This window comes from Mesoplodon mirus, assembly GCF_964341445.2.
Source record: "Mesoplodon mirus genome assembly, chromosome: 19".
NCBI lineage: Eukaryota > Metazoa > Chordata > Mammalia > Artiodactyla > Ziphiidae > Mesoplodon > Mesoplodon mirus.
In genome coordinates, this window is record NC_138995.1 from 10143690 (window position 1) to 10164691 (window position 21002).

At 43.5% G+C, this 21002-nt stretch overlaps 1 protein-coding gene across 2 annotated transcripts in view; it reads right to left on the reverse strand.

The window, feature by feature from the left end:
- Positions 1-21002, reverse strand: part of WWOX (WW domain containing oxidoreductase) — a 984723-nt gene that overhangs the window by 951820 nt on the left and 11901 nt on the right. For both annotated transcript variants that reach the window (XM_082607915.1, XM_082607914.1), the window contains exon 4: positions 20414-20592. In XM_082607915.1, coding sequence (XP_082464041.1) covers positions 20414-20592 — 179 coding nt within the window. The remainder of the gene's footprint in view (positions 1-20413; positions 20593-21002) is intronic.

Consider the following 21002-nt stretch of genomic DNA (forward strand, 5'->3'; position numbering starts at 1 on the left):
TTGCCAGATTAATAACAGCGTTAGCAGAGCTCAGCTATACCATCAGTGGCGTGAGGAACAGCGGGTTGAGAGCTCCAAGGCTGAGTCAAAACACGGAGCGAAGCACAGAAGCCAGTTACAGGAAAGTCAGCCACGACTGTGAAAGAGATCTGTCCACCAAACAAAATGAGTCAGTATGCCACTCAAACGAACCGCTGATTTTTAGCACAGACTATCTGAGCAGTACATAACGGCTTAGACTGTAAATACAAACATCCAAAGGCAGAGAAGAAGCTTTAAAAATATCCTAATACAGCTGCAGGCTTATTACCACAAGGCAAGCAATGGAACTGTGATTAATACAAACGACAGGTAAGCGATGGCACCTGACCACATATCCACGCTTTGCTCAAATTAACAGGGAGTTTTCGCTCACCCTGTACTTATTCACAGGTTTTGCTTTCCTTTACCGTTTATAATTGCCACAATTCTTCTTTGCTCCGATCCAGTTTCCAGCTCCTCAACTGGTGTCGCAGCTGCAAAGCACAGTATTTAACCGTGAGGTAGAGAATCGTTGCCTAGACTTCGGATTTTACATTCTGTCGAGGCTGCAGGGAAAGTGGTCACATTTTCGGATGGTATTTAAGTTTACAAATTCCAAGCAAAAAAAATTTTTTTATCACCCGTTATGTAAAATTTAAACATCAGGTGAATTGCAGAATTTTGAAAATTTTAAGGTGGCACACTCAAGTCTTTAGGAGTGAGTTCCAGATTTCATGTTTTAGTTACATGAAGAGGTGTACATGGAGATGAAGCTTAAGAAAAATCAGAGACTCATAGGAAGACTTAAAAAGCATCAGTCAAGATAAAAGAAATTAAAGATGATACAAACAGATGGAGACATGTACCATGTTCTAGGATTGGAAGAATCAATATTGTGAAAATGACTATACTACCCAAAGCAATCTACAGATTCAATGCAACCCCTATCAAATTACCAATGGCATTTTTTTTTTTTTTTTTTTTTTTTTGCGGTACACAGGCCTCTCACTGTTGTGGCCTCTCCTGTTGCGGAGCACAGGCTCTGGACGCGCAGGCTCAGCGGCCATGGCTCACGGGCCCAGCCGCTCCGCGGCATGTGGGATCCTCCTGGACCAGGGAACAAACCCGTGTCCCCCGCATCAGCAGGCAGACTCTCAACCACTGCACCACCAGGGAAGCCCTACCAATGGCATTTTTTACAGAACTAGAACAAAAAATCTTAAAATTTGTACGGGGACACAGAAGACCCTGAATAGCCAAAGCAGTCTTGAGGGAAAAAAACGGAGCTGGAGGAATCAGACTCCCTGACTTCAGACTATACTACAAAGCTACAGTAATCCAGACAATATGGTACTGGCACAAAAACAGAAATATAGATCAATGGAACAGGATAGAAAGCCCAGAGATAAACCCACGCACCTATGGTCAACTAATCTATGACAAAGGAGGCAAGGATATACAATGGAGAAAAGACAGTCTCTTCAATAAGTGGTGTTGGGAAAACTGCACAGCTATATGTAAAAGAATGAAATTAGAACACTCCCTAACACCATACACAAAAATAAACTCAAAATGGATTAGACACTTAAATGTAAGACTCGACACCATAAAACTCTTAGAGGAAAACATAGGAAGAACACTCTTGGACATAAATCACAGCAAGATCTTTTTTGACCTACCTCCTAGAGTAATGGAAATAAAAACAGAAATAAACAAATGGGACCTAATGAAACTTAAAAGCTTGTGCAAAGCAAAGGAAACCACAAACAAGATGAAAAGACAACCCTCAGAATGGGAGAAAATATTTGCAAATGAATCAACAGACAGAGGATTAATCTCCAAAATATATAAACAGCTCGTGCAGCTCAAAATTAAAAAAACAAATAATCCAATCAAAAAATGAGCAGAAGACCTAAATAGACATTTCTCCAAAGAAGACATACAGATGGCCAAGAAGCACATGAAAAGCTGCTGAACATCACTAATTATTACAGAAATACAAATCAAAACTACAGTGAAATATTACCTCACACCAGTTAGAATGGGCATCATCAAAAGATCTACAAACAACAAATGCTGGAGAGGGTGTGGAGAAAAGGGAACCCTCCTGCACTGTTGGTGGGAATGTAAATTGATACAGCCACTATGGAGAACAGTATGGAGGTTCTTTAAAAACTAAAAATAGAACTACCATATGACCCAGCAATCCCACTACTGGGCATATACCCAGAGAAAACCATAATTCAAAAAGACACATGCACCCTAATGTTCATTTCAGCACTATTTACAATAGCCAGGTCATGGAAGCAACCTAAATGCCATCGACAGACGAATGGATAAAGAAGATGTGGTACGTATATACAATGGAATATCACTCAGCCATAAAAAGGAACGAAATTGGGTCATTTGTAGAGATGTGGATGAACCTAGAGACTGTCATACAGAGTGAAGTCAGTCAGAAAGAGAAAAACAAATATCGTGTATTAACGCATATATGTGGAACCTAGAAAAATGGTACAGATGAACTGGTTTGCAGGGCAGAAATAGAAACCCAGATGTAGAGAACAAACGTATGGACACCAAGGGGGGAAAATGGCAGGGGGTGGGGTGGTGTGATGAATTGGGAGATTGGGATTGACATATATACACTAAAATGTATAAAATGGATAATTAATAAGAACTTGCTATATAAAAAAATAAAATACACTTCAAAAAAATTTTTTAAAGCATCAGTCAAGATAGCGAATGCCATCTTTAACTTACAAGAACCTATTTGGTGATTCGTTTGCAGATGTCTTCTCAAGAATTAAACAAAAAGGCTTTAGTATCCTGTACTTTTAAATACAAAAAGAATAGAGACATAGAGGTAGAGAACAAATGTATGGATACCAAAGGGGAAAGGGGGGTTGGGATGAATTGGGAGATTGGGATTGACACACATACACTATTGATACTATGTATAAAATAGACAACTGATGGGAACATACTGTATAGCACAGGGAACTCTACTTAATACACTGTGGTGACCTAAATGGGAAGGAAATCCAAAAAGGGAGGATATACGTATACGTATAGCTGATTCACTTTGCTGTACGGTAGAAACTAACACAACATTGTAAAGCAACTATACTCCAGTAAAAATTAATAAAAAAATAAAAATAAATACAAACAGAAACACAGAAATAATTATAAACTGCCCAGAGGCATCCATGTGTACAGGGAAATGTATGGTTAAAAAAAAAATTATACCATAAAGCAAATAAATGTAAACATTCTCTAAAAGCACAAAGATCAAGTGGCTGACATTTTGGTTCGTTTGTAGCTCCAAAGGGGGAAGTATCCTGTCTGCTTCAACGCTGAAGAGTTGGCACCTAGTTCTCAATGTGTGTTGACTACACAAATGATGGAATTAAGGGTGTGTCTGTGCCTACGATCCAGCCAGCTCTCTCTCCACACAGCCCTCATCCCAGACACTAAACCAGGGTTCTCGACTCAAGAATCCACACAGACCAGGCAGGTAACAGGACACAGTCATGGCAAACAGCTTTGCCTAACGGCAGGGAAACAGCCTCAGTGCAATTCTGCTTGCTGGGAACAGGGCCCAGTGTTGCCAGCTCTTCTGATTTTTTTGAGTCAGAAATCAGGATTAGGGCTTCCCTGGAGGCAGAGTCGTTAAGAATCCGCCTGCCAATGCAGGGGACAAGGGTTCGAGCCCTGGTCCGGGAAGATCCCACATGCCACAGAGCAACTAAGCCCATGAGCCACAACTACTGAGCCTGCGCTCTAGAGCCCGCGAGCCACAACTACTGAGCCCGTGTTGAACAACTACTGAAGCCTGTGTGCCTAGAGCCTGTGCTCCGCAACAAGAGAAGCCACCGCAATGAGAAGCCCACGCACCGCAACAAAGAGCAGCCCCGGCTCGCCGCTACTAGAGAAAGCCCGCGTGCAGCAACAAAGACCCAATGCAGCCAAAAATAAATAAATAAAATTAAAAAAAAAAGAAAATCAAGATTACTTTTAAGTAAACGCTCTTGATTTTAACATGTTGGCAGTTAATCTAAAGCAAAACAGAAACCACCACAGGTCATTTCTGCGCAGACCAAACAAATCACCTGGAGGCCAGATCCAGGCTACAGACCCCAGTTTCCCCTGTGTCCTGATTGGGAGCCTCTACTCTTGAGCAAATGGCCCCCAGCTAGGGGAATGAGCAAGTGTGAGATGGTCCCCCTCCCTTAATCACTGTCACGGGATATGAAGTCACTCAGCAGCACTACAGTGAGGCCCGGACATTTAGACACCATCCTGTTTCGGACAAACCCCGACTGGAGGACAAGAGGCATCGTACGGCTGCTCCCAAACTCAGAAAGCCAAGGCACAGGACCAGACTTTTTCTAGAAAAAAAAAAATCACCCAGCCCAAAGAAACGGTTAGGTAGGGGAGAGGTGGGGTGGGGACAGAGACTTCAATGCTGCAGGTGAAGAGTCCTTAGAGATAATCCATCACCTTCTGAGGTTCCTGAGGAGTGGCCCCCAAAGATGCCCACATCCGAGTCCCTAGAACCTGTGAATGTCACCCTACATGGTAGGGGGGGACTCTGCAAATGTGATGAAGGTCTTGAGATGGGGAGATTACGCTGGCTGATCCCAGTGGACCCCAGGTGATGAAAACTGTTGTCGTAAGAGGGAGACTTGTCTGCACAAGAGGAGAAGGTGGTGTGACGGGGAGTGACACGCTTCGAAGGTCGAGGAAACATCCACAGGCCAAGCTTCTAAAAAGGTGAGGAAACAGACTCTCCCCCGAGAGCCTCCAGAAGGAGCCGACCCTGCCAACGACCTGACTTCAGCCAGTAAGACTGATTTTTCGGACTTCTGACCTCCAGAATGGCAAGCAAGCAAGTTGCTGCTGTTTTTAATAACTAAGTAAATGGGTAAGGAACGTAACGATAGATGCACATGTGTGCCCTCAGGTAAGTGTAAGAGCCCCACGATGATGACACATAAACACCACTGGTTTCCTCTGGTCAAGTCCCTCCCCAGTCAGGCCAACGGGCAATAAAACAGAAACACGGGGCAAGCGGCCACAGCCAGGCTCCGCAGAGAAAGGCCCTCAGGCACAGACCGGCGGCTCCCAACTCAGCTTTTTAGGCTGCAAGGAGGGTATCGTTTGCCAAAAATCTGACTGTGCTCCCTGACTGAGACGTTTCCCCAGATGGATCTGTTAACACTGCGCGCTACCTTGCCAAACACTCAATCTGGTAACTGTACACGGACTTGGAATGGAAACTTCCTTTGCTAATAGATAAAGTTGTAATGGCATTTCTTTTCCATTTTTTTTTCCTTCCGGTAATGCCACTTGGAATACAGTGTTGATCTCTCAGCTGACAGAAGCTTCTCAAACCCAGCTGCTGAATGGAGAAGCCACAGCTGCCCTCCTGTACGACACTCCAGACAGAAAAACTGAAGGCACTCAGCAGACCTTATACTGAGAGATGCAAAAAGTGTTGAGATTCATCCTTACAGCCATCCGTGGCTAACACAGTAGAATCTCTCCGTTTGAAAGAGATTATTTTCACTCTCTTGCTTCGTGCGATCACAAGGAAAACAGCTTCCAGAATGGAGATGCTACTGGAAAGTCTGTTAATGTTCCATAAGCCAAGAGCACCCAGTTCGCTCTCCCCGTGTACATCTGTATTCACTCGGCACTGCCAACAGAGGTGAGGAAAGGCCTGGGCAACTGAAGTAGAAGGCAATCAGAAAATGAGCTGTCCAAGAGCCAACAACATTTTCAGCTATGGAAACTCAGCAGGACTGCAGCCCGTGGCCATTTCTGCCTCCGCAGAGATGCCCTTCTGGTTACCCCAGGTTTCCGCTCCTGAGGAGCTGGCCAGCGTCACACCCTGTCAACCCCGGGTGGGACAGCATCCGTTAATATTTCCTAGTCGGACTTCCCTGGCGGTCCAGTGGTTGGGACTCCACGCTTCCACTGCAGGGGACACGGGTTCGATCCCTGGTCGGGGAACTAAGACCCCGCATGCCACGTGGTGTGGCCAAAAAACACAACAAAAAATTTCCTAGGCATCACCACCAAATCGAGGGTCCAAGACTCGACAAACGTACTTGAAGTCTGGTTACCTTTCTGAACCCTGGGGAATATATTTGCTGATACCTCTCAGCGGGTCCTAACAAAAAAAGATCAAGAGACCCTATTTTATTCCATCCGTCATGGAATTAAATCACTCTCCTTCCTCCTCCATCTTCCAAACCTTAAGTTTCGTCCTGCAGGACGGCCTTTTCTGACAAGCGTTAGGTGATTTTTTTCCCCCAACTGCAAGCAACCACATAAGGTCTACTGGACTCTTCACTACTGCATGTGCACGTTGCGTTGTTTTATTTTATCCTGACAAAAGAGTGGGTGACAGCACCCCAGTGTTCACTGCAGCACCATTTACAACAGCCCAGACATGGGAGCAACCTACACGTCCACCGACAGAGGAACGGATACAGACGACGTGGTACATAGATACCATGGAATGTTACTCAGCCGTAGAAGAATGAAATAATGCCATTTGCAGCAACGTAGATGCACCTAGAGATGATCATACAAAGCGAAGTCAGAGAAAGACAAATGTCATAGGATATCACTTACTTGTGGAATCTAAAAATGGTACAAATGAACTGATTTACAAAACAGAAACAGTCACAGATGTAGAAAACAAACATGGTTACCAAAGGCGAAAGGGGCGGGGATAAATTAGGAGATTGGGATTGACATATACACACGACTATACATAGAACAGATAACTAATAAGGACCTACTGTATAGCACACGGAACTCTACTCAATATTGTGTCGTAACCTATATGGGAAAAGAATCTAAAAAAGAATAGATATATGTATATGTGTAAGTATAACTGATTCCCTTTGCTGTACACCTGAAACAATGTTGTAAATCAGCTATCTTCCAATATCAAATAAATAAAGAGTGGGTGACAAAGTATGAGTCTCTTTATTTTACAGATGAGGAAAGGGAGGCTCGAGATAGCTAAGTGACAGGCCTTAGGTCACAAAAGTTAACGTCCACCTGACTCGCAGCCAATTCTCCTCCTAACATGTTCCCGTGGTCTCCAATAAAACCCATCATACCTTTTGAAGTGCTGATAAAATTCTATTCACACACTGAGATGTTCTTCGGTAGTCTCAAGTGAAAGGGACAGCTAAGCTGGACATTTATACTTAATATTCCAGGCAGTCCTATAAACCATCACAAACTCAAGTGAACCAGAGCTCTGATGCCAGACTCTTGGAATAAAGATGTTACTATGATGCATTCATTTAAGGTTTAATAGTTTTCCTTCCTTTCTTCCCCCCAAGTTTAATAGATCTTTTTTTCCTCCTTGACTGCAAGAAAAATAACCTTTTTTTTCCCCTTTCTTTCTTTCACTTGATTCTTTTTCCTGGATGCAGCTACCATCTGACCTCCAACCAAAAAATATCTAAAATGTTTCCTTTCATACCAAAGACAAGTAGACGCCTAAAACAGTTATTGAGAAAGGTCGTTTTAGGACAAACTCGCAGATATGACGGCAGCCTTTTGAGGATCCAAGAACCAGGAAGCTAGGAAAATAACAAACTAATGTCAGTAACTTGATCGTCTTGCCTCCCATTCCCGAAATGACTACAGTTTACTAACTGCCTGCAGTGTGCGGCAGACAATTCCCTGGGCGTTCTGGAGTTCCCATCTTTAACAACTGTGCAGGGACTTCCCTGGTGGCGCAGTGGTTAAGCATCTGCCTGCCAATACAGGGGACACAGGTTCGAGCCCTGGTCCGGGAAGATCCCACGTGCCGCGGAGCAATGAAGCCCATGCGCCACAACTACTGAGCCTGCGAGCCACAACTACTGAGCCCACGTGCCACAGCTACTGAAGCCCACACGTCTAGAGCCCGTGCTCCACAAGAGAAGCCACTGCGATGAGATGTCCGCTCACTGCAATGAACAAGGAGTAGCTCCCATTCGCTGCAACTAGAGAAAGCCTGCTGAGAGCAATAAAGACCCAACACAGCCAAAAATAAATAAATATTTTTAAAAATTTTTTTAAATAAAAAAGTATTTACAAAAATATTTTTTTAAATTTTTTAAATAAAAAAGTATCTATAAAAAAAAACTGTTCAAAGTACAAATAGTGTCCATGTTTCACAGATGCAAAACGAGCGCTCAGAGAAGGAAAGTAACGGGGCCCAAGTCACCCGATGAGTCGCGGTGGGGCCAGGTGTGGAAACTAGGTCACGTCTGCTTCCTGAGTCCTGATCCCTTCCTCTGCACCCTGCTGCTTCTCCAGACAGAAACTACCTATCAAGCTTTCCCCTGTCAGCAGAGCTATTTTCAGCAGTGGTACAATTTCGCCACGCGGGAGCCAGGCTCATCAAATGAGATAATGCAGAGAAAAGCTCTGAAGAGGGGTTACTACCATTAATAGAAGATCTGGGGGGAAATCTGCAAAACCCAAAGAACTGATTGTCGCCTACTGCATTATCTTGAGACTCAACCTCCATCGTAAGCTGGCCGATTTTGAGTTTCCTGGGGTGCTCCCTCCTTAAATGCAGGGATGAAGCAGCGGTGCCCATGATTTGTAGCTGGTGTAAGAGATAAGATATAGACTTAGAAGTTTGTAGTGAAGCAGACTGGGGAGTGAGGCCAACTTTCTTCTCACGAATTGCCTCTGGGTCACAAGATTGAATGTGTACTTAAAGTAATAGACACTTTGAGATAAATTAACTTCGGAGACAAAGGGACATTTTGAAAATTAAATCTTGCCACATGAATCAAGCAATCAATTAGCAATCGATACATATCCAATAGTTACGCATGTACGACGGAAAGGCGACTCATAAAAGAATAAACACAAATGGCCAAACATCGGAAGAGCTGATCAATCTAATCATCAGAGAGACATGCAAATTTAAGGGATACTGTTTAAAAAATGTTAAATGCCAAGACTGGCAAGGATGCAGGGCAAATGGGCGTTTAAATTGGTACAAGCTTCCAGGGGTGTGGTTTGACAAAACAAACCAAGATTTTAAGATTAGGAAACAAATGCCCTGACGCAGCAATTCCAGTTCCAGAAAATAAAACTACAGAATAGTCATGAATGGGTACAAACATTTAATTACAAAATGTTCATCTCCATTCCATGGCTATCAAAAAACTGAAATCCACCCAAATGTGCTACAGAGGGAGAATGGTTAGAACCATCCAAGGCTATGCAACCACTTAAGCTGTTGTAGAATATTCTACGACAGGCAAAGATGCTCATAACCACAGTTAAATAGAAAAATCACAATAGAAGGGAAGGGGAAAATGTTGAGAATCATATATGCGATCTACTGACAGTTAATTCTGGCTGGTAATAATTTGGGGTGATTTTTTTTCCTTATCTGCATTTATGTTTCTTTTTACTTTTCTGCATTTTCTAAGTTTTCCATAAGGAATACATGTTTTATAACAATAATAAATAATTCTAGCCTAACACCTGGAATTTATGTGAGTTTGACAAATGCCAGCTTCCATTCCCCGTAATTCTTTCCCCAAACTTATTTTAAACTAACACCAAAGGGGAACTCAAGAGAGAAAGTGTCCGTGTACTAATCTAGGATCACCCAGCAGTTCAGAGATCACATCAGCCTCACCCCTCCCAACAGGCACGACACTCAGCACACAGGCTGGCCCAGAGCAGGCTTTCGGAGATTCATTAAGATAAATGTGTTGATTTCAGACAGACTGGCTAAGCTGCTTGGGAAGAGCCTGGGCAGGACTGAGCACTGCTCCTTGGAGCAAGGCAGCAGCAAGCAGAAGGGAGAGGGCCCCGGGCATGGAGTCTGAAGTTCTCTGCTCTAGTTCGGTAGGCTCAAGAGCTGTGTGACCTCGGGCAAGTTACCTCACCTCTCTGTGCTTTCACCCTAACTGGAGGTCAGGGTACCTGTGAGCACGGTGGCGAGAATTAAATAAGACACCAGGTACAGAATACTCGTAAAATCTAAAAAGCTATCAATATGAGACAAGATTACAGTGATCAATAAATAGTAATCTGGAATCATTAAGTACATTTCAGAGGTAAGGGTGAAAATGAACAATATTTTATTCGTTTTAACTTCAGTTTCCATACAACTACACAAGAAAGTTCTTTGATTCTGATTCTGCCCCTCTTTCCAGGGGATCATTTGTTCCAGCAAAAGGCCTGGTTCCACCCACCTTGCTAGTCCTCCCATCCTACCCTAGGGAGGAATATTAAAAACACTGCAGTGAGTCTCCCACACCCCATCTCACACACACGGACACTCTCCACACACACCCCACCCCCTGCTCGAGCACACTGTCTTAGTTTTCCTTTCAGAGTCCAGGGAGGAGACCTTGACTTGCTTTCAGAGACAGCACCATCTCAGTGTGGTTTCTAACAAGAAGGATCCAGAAAACCAAGCAGCACAGCCTGGTAAACAAGTAACACAGATTTGAAACAATTAGATCCCAGCCCTGTCACACAAGTCATTAAATAGAAGGCCACTTCCCATTGGGCTCATTTGCGGGGGGGGGAGGGGGGAGAGGTGCAGATAAAGACAGGCCCTTCAAGAAATGCAGTGTTACATATTAAGCCAAAGGAAGATCATAAATTCAGGCAAGAAACTCTGATTTTTGGAATTTACTTTTGATCAATCTATCGGAGACTTCATTTAAGAGATCTTTGCAAGAACGTCCTTCTACTGACCCCCCCCCCATGTTATTCTGGAAAAGGCTGAGGACTCGGATCTGAACAGTTTGTGTATATACTGCAGAAAATGAAGAAAGGACGTGGGCTGTGTCACTGTAAATGAGAGATGGTCAAGGGGGTTCCAACAGCTGGCACGCCCTTCATCACCAAGTCTGGAATAATTCCCACAATAGCCATCTAGTTTTAACCCTCTTCATTGGAGAGACAAAGAACACATCTGTAAACAAACGAGCAAAATATGTTAACTCTGGTGAAGGAGTTTTTGCACTGTTACAAAAGTATATTCACGGTGCTTGCTGGTTCTTTCATTTTAAAGAGAGAAAAAAGTAAGTTGCTGAGAAAAAGAAGAATATATAATACATAAGAGTATGTAATAAGGTGTATTCATTTTGTCCCCATTTTAAAATAAGGAGTTTTATACAGCCAAAACGGTTTTCCTTCTCTGGGCCAAATTTCTGTTTGAAAGCTGAAGCATACAATTAATGGGTGGCCTCAAACTTTGGTTATAGAGCCAAAATGCAAACTGCCCTCCTTAAGATCTTGTACGTGCAGATACTGGCTGTTTGCTTCATGTTAAGTATTTGTTTTAATATGGTCTCTTAGTTAAGAAACATACACTAAGCCCAAAAGGACACATTCTTTTCTATTACAAAAACATATTATTAAACAATCTAATTACAATAAATTATATAACATTGGGTAGGCTGGGGGGGCAGGGGAACGCTATGTTCTAAGAAAAAACTATTAGACCACCAAGGCCTTCTAAATGAACCTTAAACAGAGGCATTAATATTTAAATATAACAATTTCCACTTAGAAAAAGAAAAATCACATTATTGATAGGCCAGCACACCCAAAACCAATAATGTCATGAAAACACATGCCCTTGTGTAGTCTGGCAGAACAGGCTGCTCCCTGAATACAATGGACCTTTTTATTAAATGGATCTCTTCATCCCTGGTATTTCATACCAGGAAAAAAAAAAAATGGGGCGGGAGGCGGGGGAGGAGGGAGAGAAGGAAGAAAGAAACAAACATGACACTGGTAACGGTCTTCAGTTTGAACTCTTTCACCAAGAAGTACAAGACCTAAAAGATACGTTAGAAAAGTAAAAGGCATTATTTAACAAAAATGAAAGCAAGACCGGCTGAGAGGTAGAAAACTGCATTGAGATGCTACCGCTTTTGTTTAACTGTATCAAAGGGCAACAGAGCCCTCTAGTGGACGAAAAATATAAATATATATGAAGACTTCTCTTTTAAGTAATTTACATAAAATACATAGGACCCTTTCTTTCCTGACAATTGCTATGTCACCGTATTACGTAAAAGCAAAAAATCAAATTTTTTAAATTGGGTATTAAGTAAAATAACTGCCAATTATTCAAACCTGATAAAACACTTGTAATCTCAATTAGGGCAGAAATATTTTTAAATTATGATTTTTGAACCACTTTGGCAATGAATAGCAGCTTGTATGAGCCTCATTTGTATGCTGACACTATAACAAATAAATTAAAATCTCAATCTACATGCAAGTATGAAATCAACTGACCTCATGTGACAAAAATGTTTCAGTTGGTATCTAGTGAGGTACTCATATTATTTATATATTATTATATATTACATACTTTTTAAAATAAATTTATTTATTTTATTTATTCATTTTTGGCTGTGTTGGGTCTTCGTTGCTGCACACAGGCTTTCTCTAGTTGCGGTGAGCAGGGGCTACTCTTCATTGTGGTGTGCGGGCTTCTCACTGCGGTGGCTTCTCTTATTGTGGAGCACGGGCTCTAGGCACACGGGCTTCAGTAGTTGTGGGACATGGGCTCTAGAGTGCAGGCTCAGTAGTTGTGGCACACGGGCTTATTTGTTGCTCTGCAGCATGTGGGATCTTCCTGGACCAGGGCTCGAACCCATGTCCCCTGCAATGGCAGGCGGATTCTTAACCACTGCGCCACCAGGGAAGCCCTACATTTTTTTTTAACATCTTTATTGGAGTATAATTGCTTTACAATGGTGTGTTAGTTTCTGCTGTATAACAAAGTGAATCAGCTATACATATACATATATTCCCATATCTCCTCCCTCTTGCATCTCCCTCCCACCCTCCCTATCCCACCTCTCTCAGTGATCACAAAGCACCGAGCTGATCTCCCTGTTCTACTACATACGTTTTTTTTTTTTTTTTTTTTTTTTTTTTTTTTTTGCGGTATGCGGGCCTCTCACTGCTGTGGCCTCCCCCGTTGCGGAGCACAGGCTCCGGACGCGCAGGCCCAGCGGCCATGGCTCACGGGCCCAGCCGCTCCGCGGCATATGGGATCCTCCCAGACCGGGGCACGAACCCGTATCCCCTGCATCGGCAGGCGGACTCCCAACCACTGCGCCACCAGGGAGGCCCCTACATACGTTTTTAAATAAGCTTTTTAGATGTGATTAACAAATTATGAGATGAGGCTCATTAGAATATTTCAATTGATCTCTTCCTTTAGATATATAGCTTCTCAAATACTCTGATCATGTGATTCCCATATATATTCAATGTCTAAGAATATTTAAATGTAAAAAAGGTTGTTTAATTCATAAGGTACTAATGCTCATTTTTTTTTTTTTTTTTTTTTTTTTTTTTTTTTTGCAGTACGCAGGTCTCTCACTGTTGCGGCCTCTCACATTGCGGAGCACAGGTTTCGGACGTGCAGGCTCAGCGGCCAAGGCCCACGGACCCAGCCGCTCCGCGGCATGTGGGATCCTCCCGGACCAGGGCATGACCCCCTGTCCCCTGCATCGGCAGGTGGACTCTCAACCACTGCGCCACCAGGGAAGTCCCAATTCTCAATTTTTATGTAATATTATTCAATGACTTTTTCCAGTATCAAAAACCTCAATAGTTTCTCAGAACAGAATCATTTTACTTACAATATATGGGTTTATTTTAGCATAAAAAAGAAATGGTCACAAATGCTTTTAATTTAAAATGGGAGTCTGGCGACTTCCCTGGTGACACAGTGGTTAAGAATCCGCCTGCCAATGCAGGGGACATGGGTTCGAGCCCTGGTCCAGGAAGATCCCACATGCCGCAGAACAACTAAGCCCGTGTGCCACAAGTACCGAGCCTACGCTCTAGAGCCCGCGAGCCACAACTACTGAAGCCCACGCGCCTAGAGCCCATGCTCCACAACAAGAGAAGCTACCACAATGAGAAGCCCATGCACTGCAAGGAAGAGTAGCCCCCGCTCACCACAACTGGAGAAAGCCCGTGCACAGCAACAAAGACCCAATGCAGCCAAAAAATAAATAATTTTTTTTTAATTTTAGTATATTAACGCATAGATGTGTAATCTAGAAAAATGGTACAGATGAACCGGTTTGCAAGGCAGAAACAGACACACATGTAGAGACACCAAGGGGGGAAACCATGAGGTGGGAGACTGGTATTGACATACATACACTAATATGTATAAAATAATTAATAAGAATGTGCTGTATAAAAAAATAAGAAAATAAAATCTAAAAAAATTTTTTAATAAATAAAATGGAAGTCTGAATTCCCAAAAGGTTACTTAGATTATTTCAGAAAATTTTCCTCTACTTAATGAGCACCAGGTTCTTAAAAAGAAGATAAATGTCAAAATCCCACTAGTTTAAGTCTTGTTGACAACCGGAAAGGAAACTGTAATCAGGCATTTCAAGATCCCCAGTGTAATGACCCCATATGAGTAACTTTTAACCAAGAAAATGACTCTAAGGTGGCCTATGGCCTCGAATTTATGGGATCTTTTGGAATAACGGAGGAAAAAAAGTCAAAGGCATGATTTAGGCTAGAAGGCAAAATTTAGTAACACTAGGTGTGGAAAAGAAAACAAAGATTTGAGGGTGGAGAGGAAGAGAGTCTGGTTCATTACTGTCAAAGTGTGGGTTTAAAATGTTAACAATGAATACACTTTTCTACATGAAGAAAAGCACTTCTCTTGTATTACCGTAGAACTGGTAGAATCTACACCAGATATGAACTCATTGCGGTGATGATTTGTAGGATAAAACAATATGGCAACTCCACTTCACACTGTAATTTCAACACATGATTTTGCAACAAGACCCCAAGCTCTAAAAAACAGGCTCTCTAAGCCAAAACAACCAATTTCAACATTAAACTACAGCATTTTGGGATTCCCACATGGAAATCCAATACCTTCATTTTGTTTCAAGAACAAATTTGGGGTTGACTTTGATAGCTTGAGCAAATACTTTTTATATCTCAAAGTATATAAATTTTGGTATATAAGTGTGTGTATACACGTACACACATTGTTAGAATCCCTGTAATGAACCTTAGGGAGGTTTATTATATATAACATAAATACCAATAGAAAATTAAAGTGTCAGTCCCAAAATACATTTTCCTGGTGTATACTAAGATGGCCAGCTTGTATATGTTCAGGCAAAAAAACAGTTTTGTTCTTGTTAACAGGTCCTCTGACTCACAAATCGAAACCAGGCCAGGCTATTCCAAATTTCAAGTCACAACATTTGAAACAGCCCAGTGTTATGAAAGTTCAAAGGGTCGAAGAAACTTTTCATCCTGGCTATACTCGGAGAGGGATTCAAAGACCAAATTTTAACCACTACTGGTTTAAGACTGGAAGTTAGGAAGAAAGCTTTATCATTCATCATTGCCAGTGAACAGGAGACTGAAAATAGCTAAGCTGTGCATACTTGTTAATATTTTTTCAATGGTTGTTTGACAGAACCTGGATTTCACTCCGTAGGTGCCATGATGATCAATCCGCTCCCTGCAACTATCTGCACGATTTCCAACAAACATCCCCGCTCCCAGGGCTGCCCCATATTTAGGCATTCAGGTAACCCCTCGTGAGAAGGGTGCGGCCTTTGAGGAGCACATGTCAGCCCTCAGATTTGAGAAGGCAGCATTTTGTACTGAGCTATTTATAGGCAGAGCCAAATCCGCTCCATTGACAGGCTGAGTCTAGAGAAGCATCTACGGGATCTTCCGCAACAGGAAGCCTCCAAGACCCCCTCTCCGGAGACTTCGCATTAAGGTCTATATTTAACGATCACCATGTTGAAGCCATTTCCATTCGTTTTTTTTTTTTTTTTAATTCATTCGTTTTTTTGTTTTCGTTTTTTTACCAAATCAGAGACACCGAACCACTAACTCCAGGTCGCCGTGGACACCCACCCCTTCCTGCCTAGCGCTACGCTGAGCACAAAGATGTGGCACATATATACAATGGAATATTACTCAGCCATAAAAAGAAACGAAATTGAGCTATTTGTAATGAGGTGGATAGACCTAGAGTCTGTCATACAGAGTGAAGTAAGTCAGAAAGAGAAAGACAAATACCGTATGCTAACACATATATATGGAATCTAAGAAAAAAAAAATTATCAAGAACCTAGGGGTAAGACAGGAATAAAGACAGACCTACTAGAGAATGGACTTGAGGATATGGGGAGGGGGAAGGGTAAGCTGTGACAAAGCGAGAGAGAGGCATGGACATATATACACTACCAAACGTAAGGTAGCTAGCTAGTGGGAAGCAGCCGCATAGCACAGGGAGATCAGCTCCGTGCTTTGTGGCCACCTAGAGGGGTGGGATAGGGAGAGTGGGAGGGAGACGCAAGAGGGAAGAGAGATGAGAACATATGTATATGTATAACTGATTCACTTTGTTATAAAGCAGAAACTAACACACCACTGTAAAGCAATTATACTCCAATAAAGATGTAAAAAAAAAAAAAGAAATGAACTCCTCCCTCGCCTCTGCTGCTTAGCCGTTGGGACTGGGGCTCCCGGCCTCGAGGTCTACTGGCAGAAGCTCTGGGTGCACAGGTGACTTCCCCGTGGACACTGAGAGGCTAAGCTCCACCGAGACAGGTCCACAAGCTACAGCGCTCAATCTACACAAAGTTCTTAGGGTTCAGAACGCTCATTAAACAAAGGTCGATGAGAGAAGAGTGTCAGTTTCAGAGGCGGCAACGTCCTAAGGCCTGCAGCTCCCTGAAGCTGGGGACAGAGGTGAGGCAGGAGGCACAGGCACTGGCGGGGCATCCCCAACAGACACGTATAATGTGTTGCCACCATCTTCCTTGTGGCCTGGGGCATCCACTTTATCTAAATTTTACCTAACTTGTGGCTGACTCACAGCATGCTGGGGTGATCTTATTTTGAAAGGGATTAGACCATCTGATGCAGGGGGAGGCAAACGTTTTCCATTAAGGGCCAGACAGTAAATATTTTAGGCTGTGCAGGCCACAGGGTCTCTGCCGTATTTATGCAACTCTGCTGGTCACATGAAAACAGGCACAGACAAAACGGAAATAAACAGGCGGGGCCATGGTCCAGTAAAACTTTACTTGCGAGATCAGGCGGCAGTCAGACTTAGCCCGCGGGCTGTAGTTTGCCGACTCCCCATCTGGACAGCTGAACTCAGTCAACCGCAGTATCTGCCTACAAACTTCCAAGAATTCAAAACGCTTTACTGTGGCATTTCCTGCGAATCCTTCTACCGACCAGAACCACCCTGATCTTTACAAGCTGAATTAATAAGGAGTCCCTCCAATTGCCTTCAGAACATAAAATATCCAAAGTTCAAAATACAGTTCTGTATCACTTACAGCCGGGGTGGAGGGGGGCGAGGTACCCAACACGGACGACAAGAGAGAATCTGCATAGAGGCCACGTCAAAGGGGGCAGTGTCTTGGCACATCCCTGCCGTCCACCAGGGAAGGAGTCCCCTCTCACCGCCCGAGTATCCCCTTCCACAACAGAGAGCCCCCTCCCAGTGGCAAGTCCAAAAGAGAGGTGCCTTGCAGGGAACTGAAAAACATGAACAAAAAGAGTCACTGGGCCGGTCCGGGAAGATCCCACATGCCGCGGAGCGGCTGGGCCCGTGAGCCATGGCCGCTGAGCCTGCGCGTCCGGAGCCTGTGCTCCGCAACGGGAGGGGCCACAACAGGGAGAGGCCCGCGTACCGCAAAATAAATAAATAAATAAATAATTTAAAAAAAAAAAAAAGAATCACTGGGAACACCAGATTTGTAAACCAACCTTTGTAAAGCCAATTAGGTTACCTGTGTTTTTAGCTGTGGAATCACCACTCTCAAAATAAAGACCGGTATGTTCTGTTAACAGCCCACTCTGCTCCCAAGAGCACAGACATCCATGAGGCTAAAGACTGGACAGTTCACACATAGGAACCGGGCTCCCCTAAGCAGCAAGAGGAAAAGTGCAGGCCAACACTATTCAAGCTTCAAGAGGAGGTGACTCCTGAACGCCGAGGAGTGCTGGAAGTGAAGATGCCTGATTCACTCTGCACTCAGCTGTTCCATTTGAAAGGGGCAGAAACAGTGGTGATAGCGATTTCTAAATCGGCGTGTTTCATAGTTCAAGAGAAGGAAGACATTTATCTGGAAGGCACAGCCTACTTGGACAAGGACACTCTCTAAGGCAGCCGCGTGGGATATAAAAGCTGCCTAAGTGATGACGGAAAAGCCACGGGCTTGCCTTCGGCTCTTTTCTTTAAGCCTGATGCCACGGCTGCAGTGCCAGAGTTCTTTGCAAGGATTTGATTGCCTGGAATGTTCGGTCTGATATTATTTCAAATATTAAGCACACAAATCTCCAGCACTCCCCTAGACTCGGGCTTCTCGAGACTGGAGGGGTCACGGGGAGACCAGGCAGAGCTGAAGACAATGAAGGTTCGAGCTGGGGAAATGGGGATGGGGGGCGCGCTCTGAGACCTTCCCCAACCTCCCTTCCAGCCTGAGCTGTACAACTTACCATCACATGTGACTGGACCACGGGCACCTACTTGCAGGGCCCACAAAAAAGATCAGGGACCTCAGGAAGGGGAAGTGGCAGCTGTGAAGAGGCACAGAGCTTGCCTCCGAGAGGTCCAAGGTCCACTCTGACCAATGATACGTTTCTTCTCAATGCTTCAGAACCTCCTCCTCCCTTCTGAGCGTGATTCAATACCCAACTACACATAGCTCTTCGTATATCCTGGACCAGTGCCTTTAGTCCTGGATTATGCTGTCATAGGCCTGGCATGGCAAATCTTCAGCAGAGCTTCAGAAAGCCTGCCACCTAACGTCAGACAGAGCCAAGTTTGAACACTTACACACAAACCATCAGTAGTCACTTATCTTACTAATCAAAGGAAAAGACTGTCTAGCCACGAGATTAAGAGAATGAGATCTTTTAGTTAATTCTCTGGTTAATTGAGTGTTAAATAAAAAGAGGTATTTTACTTAAGTCCTTGTTTTTTCTTAATTATTCTACACTGTCTTGGTCCACACCCTCACGTAACAGTAGTCAACGCAATCAACACAACATACTGTTTCCTGGATGACTGAGGATCCAGCTGTTATTTTTAATATAGCATCATCAGCTTTTCCTATCAATGACAATTAAATAGAATTAACCCTGATGTGATTCAGAAAACCAAACTGAACATATTCTGAGCCCAGGATGAGGTCTGAGAGTTGATTTTAAATAAATCCCTTTCAATTAAAAAAAAAAATTCCATGTGCTTCTTTGCCTTAATGGACAGGTACAGTCAAAAGTTCTGCTCTGGGACCGTAGCTTGTTAGATTTTCAACCCTGTACTATATAACAATTGATCCTCAAAGAATGTATGTCACTTCCTGTACTTGCCCTGATGATACCAGGGAATGCTTCTGCAAGTTCAAGAAGAGGTCACCGAAAATTAAGCAAGACAGAGAAAGAAGTGCAGGGGATACACAAACCGGTGAGGAGACAAAGCTGATGAGAGAGAAGGCCAGTGATGGGCGAGCGCCATGAAGGGTGAAAAGGAGAGAACTTGCTAGAAGACAGATGAACGCAATTCCATGTTTTGTCTCTGTAAATTAACCTGAGGATGCATATCCTTACTCAAAGCAGCTGGTTCTTACAGATACAGATATTCATGTCAATGGACCAAAGCATAAATAAGAATAAAATCATCTGGAGAGTGAACGCAGGAGCATCTGCTTTGCTGCAGCTTCTCCACCAGCCCATGAGGCTAAGGGGAGGACACCCCCGGAGCCCCGCCCTCATGACCATCACCGCAGTTAAACGCGGGCAACCAAGAGGTTAAGATAGAGACTAATTCTCTGACTCTGCAAAGAAATAAGATCCTGTTCTCCAAAGAAAATCATATTCTCCATAACCAACGGACACCTGCAGTGTCCTTTGTCCCAAAGCCCTGACACGCCACGGTTCCTGATATTCCATTACCGGTCAGCGTTGGGCTGAAGAACCCAGGTAACTGGCCTATGTCCGCACACCACGCAGACCAGGTCAGAAACTCCTAGACAGAGCCAGCTGTCTCTCATCCTTAAGAACCAAAATAGCCGCCATCTTCCGCTGAGTGGTCAGCTTTCAGAGAATTCAAGGTCGGCCCTGACACGGCCCTCCTTCCATGGAAACACTGGGACTGAAAAAGGGCCCAGAACTTTAATGACACGATAGCTGAAAAGGCTATAAATACCTTTTAAATTAGAGAACCACCAAACAAAGTTTCCTTATGGTTAGACTAAAGCAGATTTCATCACAGCAGTGACAAAACAATAATAATAACGACAACCATCGCTGTCAGTTAACAACCTACCTATTCCCGAATTCGCTCCGGTAACCACGACCACTTTGCCACTGAAATCCCGGCCCTGGAGGATTTCCATGGCGGTTGTGTTGCTGTCGTATCTCTGTCTGGTGGTTGGCTTTGTAGGATTATCGTCCACGGTAAATGCCAGTCTTGGGTCCAAGTAGGTAGTTCTTTTATTTATGTGGCTGCAAAGAAAAAGAGAAAGCAGTGAACCTACAGTAGTGAACGCAGGCATTTATAATTACAAGATAATCTTATAGTTTAGGCTAGGCAAACCCCATTTTTCATGGACTAAAAAAGGCTTATTCTTAACCCCGGAAAGACACGGGTCCATTTAATCTATCTTCTGGCCTCCAGAAGGATTACATTCCTGCCTAGAAAGACAGACATCGAAGCCTTTTCTTCAGAACGGCCCATCAAATAGGCTGTAACATACGAAGCACTGCCTTGTACCCTCAGATCTCAAACATGGAGTAGGCTTTGGGGTTTTTTTCTCTTAATTCATGTAAATGTGGCTATAAGATCCATCAGGCACTCTTGTCAGTAGATTTCAATTAAATCTCTTATGTGCAAGGGCCTAAGAAGATTGGTAAAG